This window comes from Nyctereutes procyonoides, unplaced genomic scaffold (genome assembly GCF_905146905.1).
Source record: "Nyctereutes procyonoides isolate TBG_1078 unplaced genomic scaffold, NYPRO_anot_genome, whole genome shotgun sequence".
In the NCBI taxonomy this organism is placed as follows: domain Eukaryota; kingdom Metazoa; phylum Chordata; class Mammalia; order Carnivora; family Canidae; genus Nyctereutes; species Nyctereutes procyonoides.
In genome coordinates this window covers 47,671,032-47,673,554 of record NW_026575131.1, presented here as the reverse complement: position 1 = coordinate 47,673,554, position 2,523 = coordinate 47,671,032, and the positions used below count along the sequence as shown (strand labels likewise).

At 41.3% G+C, this 2,523-nt stretch overlaps 1 protein-coding gene across 1 annotated transcript; it reads right to left on the bottom strand.

Moving 5' to 3' along the window:
• Positions 1-456: 456 nt before the first annotated feature.
• Positions 457-1,410, bottom strand: LOC129522183 (olfactory receptor-like protein OLF4). The gene has a single exon (XM_055344324.1). The coding sequence runs from the start codon at positions 1,408-1,410 to the stop codon at positions 457-459; it is 954 nt and encodes a 317-aa protein (XP_055200299.1).
• Between the last annotated feature and the right edge of the window lie 1,113 nt (positions 1,411-2,523).

Below are 2,523 nucleotides of genomic sequence, written 5' to 3'. Positions count from 1 at the left end.
AAAAGAAAATCTATGTTGGGTGACCTGGGTGGCGAGATCAGTTAAGCATCTGACTTTGGCTCATATCATGATCTTGGGGTCCTGGAATTAAGTCCTTCTCCATGCTCAGCAGGGAGTTTGCTTGTCCCTTTCCCTCCCTCTGCCCATCTCGCTATCAGTGTTCTCTCTCACACATACACAAATAAATTTTAAAAACTTATAAAACATGTCTGTTGTCTCAGGTAAATGAAATTTCCAAATATTTCAGATCCATAGTTGGAAATAAATTTCAGAAAGTGGGAAATACAAAGGAAAACAGTAGTATATCAGAGAGAGCAGAGCTTAATAGAATTACATACATGGCATAGAGAAGTTGAAGACAAGGAAATCAACAGAAAGAGGAATACTTGTCATACAATATGAATACAATTCATTTCTGACTCAGAGGCTTTGATCTCTGAAGTCTCAGCCACTTCTTCAGTCTTTTGACAATTGGCCATGTGGAGTCTCCTTCACATAGAATGCTTTCAGAGCCCTCTTTATGTCTCTGTTCCTCAGGCTGTAGATGAAGGGATTCAGCATGGGTGTGATCACTGTGTACATCACTGAGGCCACTGCACTTGAGTGAGAGCTGTGGGTAGCAGCAGAGCTAAGGTACACACCAAGCATTGTACAATAAAATAAACAGACAACCGAGAGGTGGGATGCACAGGTGGAAAATGCTTTATACTTTCCCTGAGCTGATGAGATCCCAAGTATGGAGGAAACTATCTTAGAGTAAGAGTAAAGGATCCCAATGAAGGGACCACCAGCCAGCAAGACAGCTGCAAAATACATCACCAAGTTATTAAGAAAGGTGTCAGAACAGGCAAGTTGGATCATCTGATTGAGTTCACAGAAAAAGTGGGGGATTTGGAAGTGTGTACAGAAGGAAAGCCGCAACATCATTAAACTTTGTAACAAGGAGTTCAAGATACACATGATCCAGGACACCAGAACAAGCAGACCACAGAGCCGGGGATTCATGATGACCGTGTAGTGCAGAGGGTAACAGATGGCCACATAGCGGTCATAGGCCATCACACTCAAGAGAAGGACATCCAACACGGCAAAGACTATGAGAAAATAAATCTGCGTAATGCAACCCTTGTAGGTGATGACTTTGCTCTGAGTCTGGGTGTTCTGAAGCATCTTGGGGATGGTGGTGGAAGTGAAACAGATGTCTACAAAAGACAGGTTGGCAAGGAAGAAGTACATAGGGGTGTGGAGGTGAGAGTCAGAACCAACAGACAAGATGATGAGCAAGTTTCCAAAGACAGTGATGAGGTACATGGAGAGGAAAAGCCCAAATAGGAGGGGCTGCAGTTCTGGTTCTTCTAATAATCCCAGAAGAAGGAATTCTGAAATTTGTGTATAATTTCCTGGTTCCATTTGGTGGATGGAAGTGACTTCTGGGAAAGAGAAATAGCATGACTGATTTTCACACAAACTTGCATTACTTACAGATTTGAAATGTTACTAGATATATATATATATATATATATATATATATATATATATATAGTATATGGATATGGTCCTCTTTTTTAATTTTTATTTATTTATGATAGTCACAGAGAGGGGGGGGGCAGAGACATAGGCAGAGGGAGAAGCAGGCTCCATGCACCGGGAGCCCGATGTGGGATTCGATCCCGGGTCTCCAGGATCGCGCCCTGGGCCAAAGGCAGGCGCCAAACCGCTGCGCCACCCAGGGATCCCCGGATATGGTCCTCTTTAGGGGATTGGCTGTGTCGTATCAGATATGTTTTTTCAAATGGCTTATTTCTTAAAACACCATATTTTTATAGTTTCACTGAGAAATTCTTTATATATTTCAGGAATATAAACTGAGTGCTGACTATGTTTCAGGCATTATGTAAGCAAAGAGCATAGGGTACTAAAGAACAAAAAGTCTGCAGTGATGGAGAAGGAATATATAAGCAGTGTGGAGGCAAAGCTGGCTCCAGACAGTTATCAATGACCCCCAGAGGATAAAATCCCACCCAATTAGAACTGCACATTGAGCTTAAAAATCTCAACTTACTTTTTCTAACATTGGTATAATCGCAACTTAATGATAAAGAATATGAAAGACTTTTAAAAGTGTGAGCTATGCTGACGGAAGTCAGTCAGTTAGAGAAGGACAAACATTATATGGTTTCACTCATACGGGGAATATAAAAAAATAGTGAAAGGGATTATAGGGGAAAGGAGAGAAAATAAGTGGGAAATATCAGAAAGGGTGACAAAACATGAGAGACACCTAACCCTGGGAAACAAACAAGGGGTAGTGGAAGGGGAGGTGGGCGGGGGGAGGGGGTGACTGGGTGACAGGCACTCAGGGAGGCACTTGCCAGGATGAACACTGGATGTTATACTATATGTTGGCAAATCGAACTCCAATAAAAAATATAAAAAAATAACCAAATGATCCAAAGTAAAATAAAATTAAAATAAAATAAAATAAAATAAAACAAAGTGTGAGCAGCAGGCACTCTGCGAAAT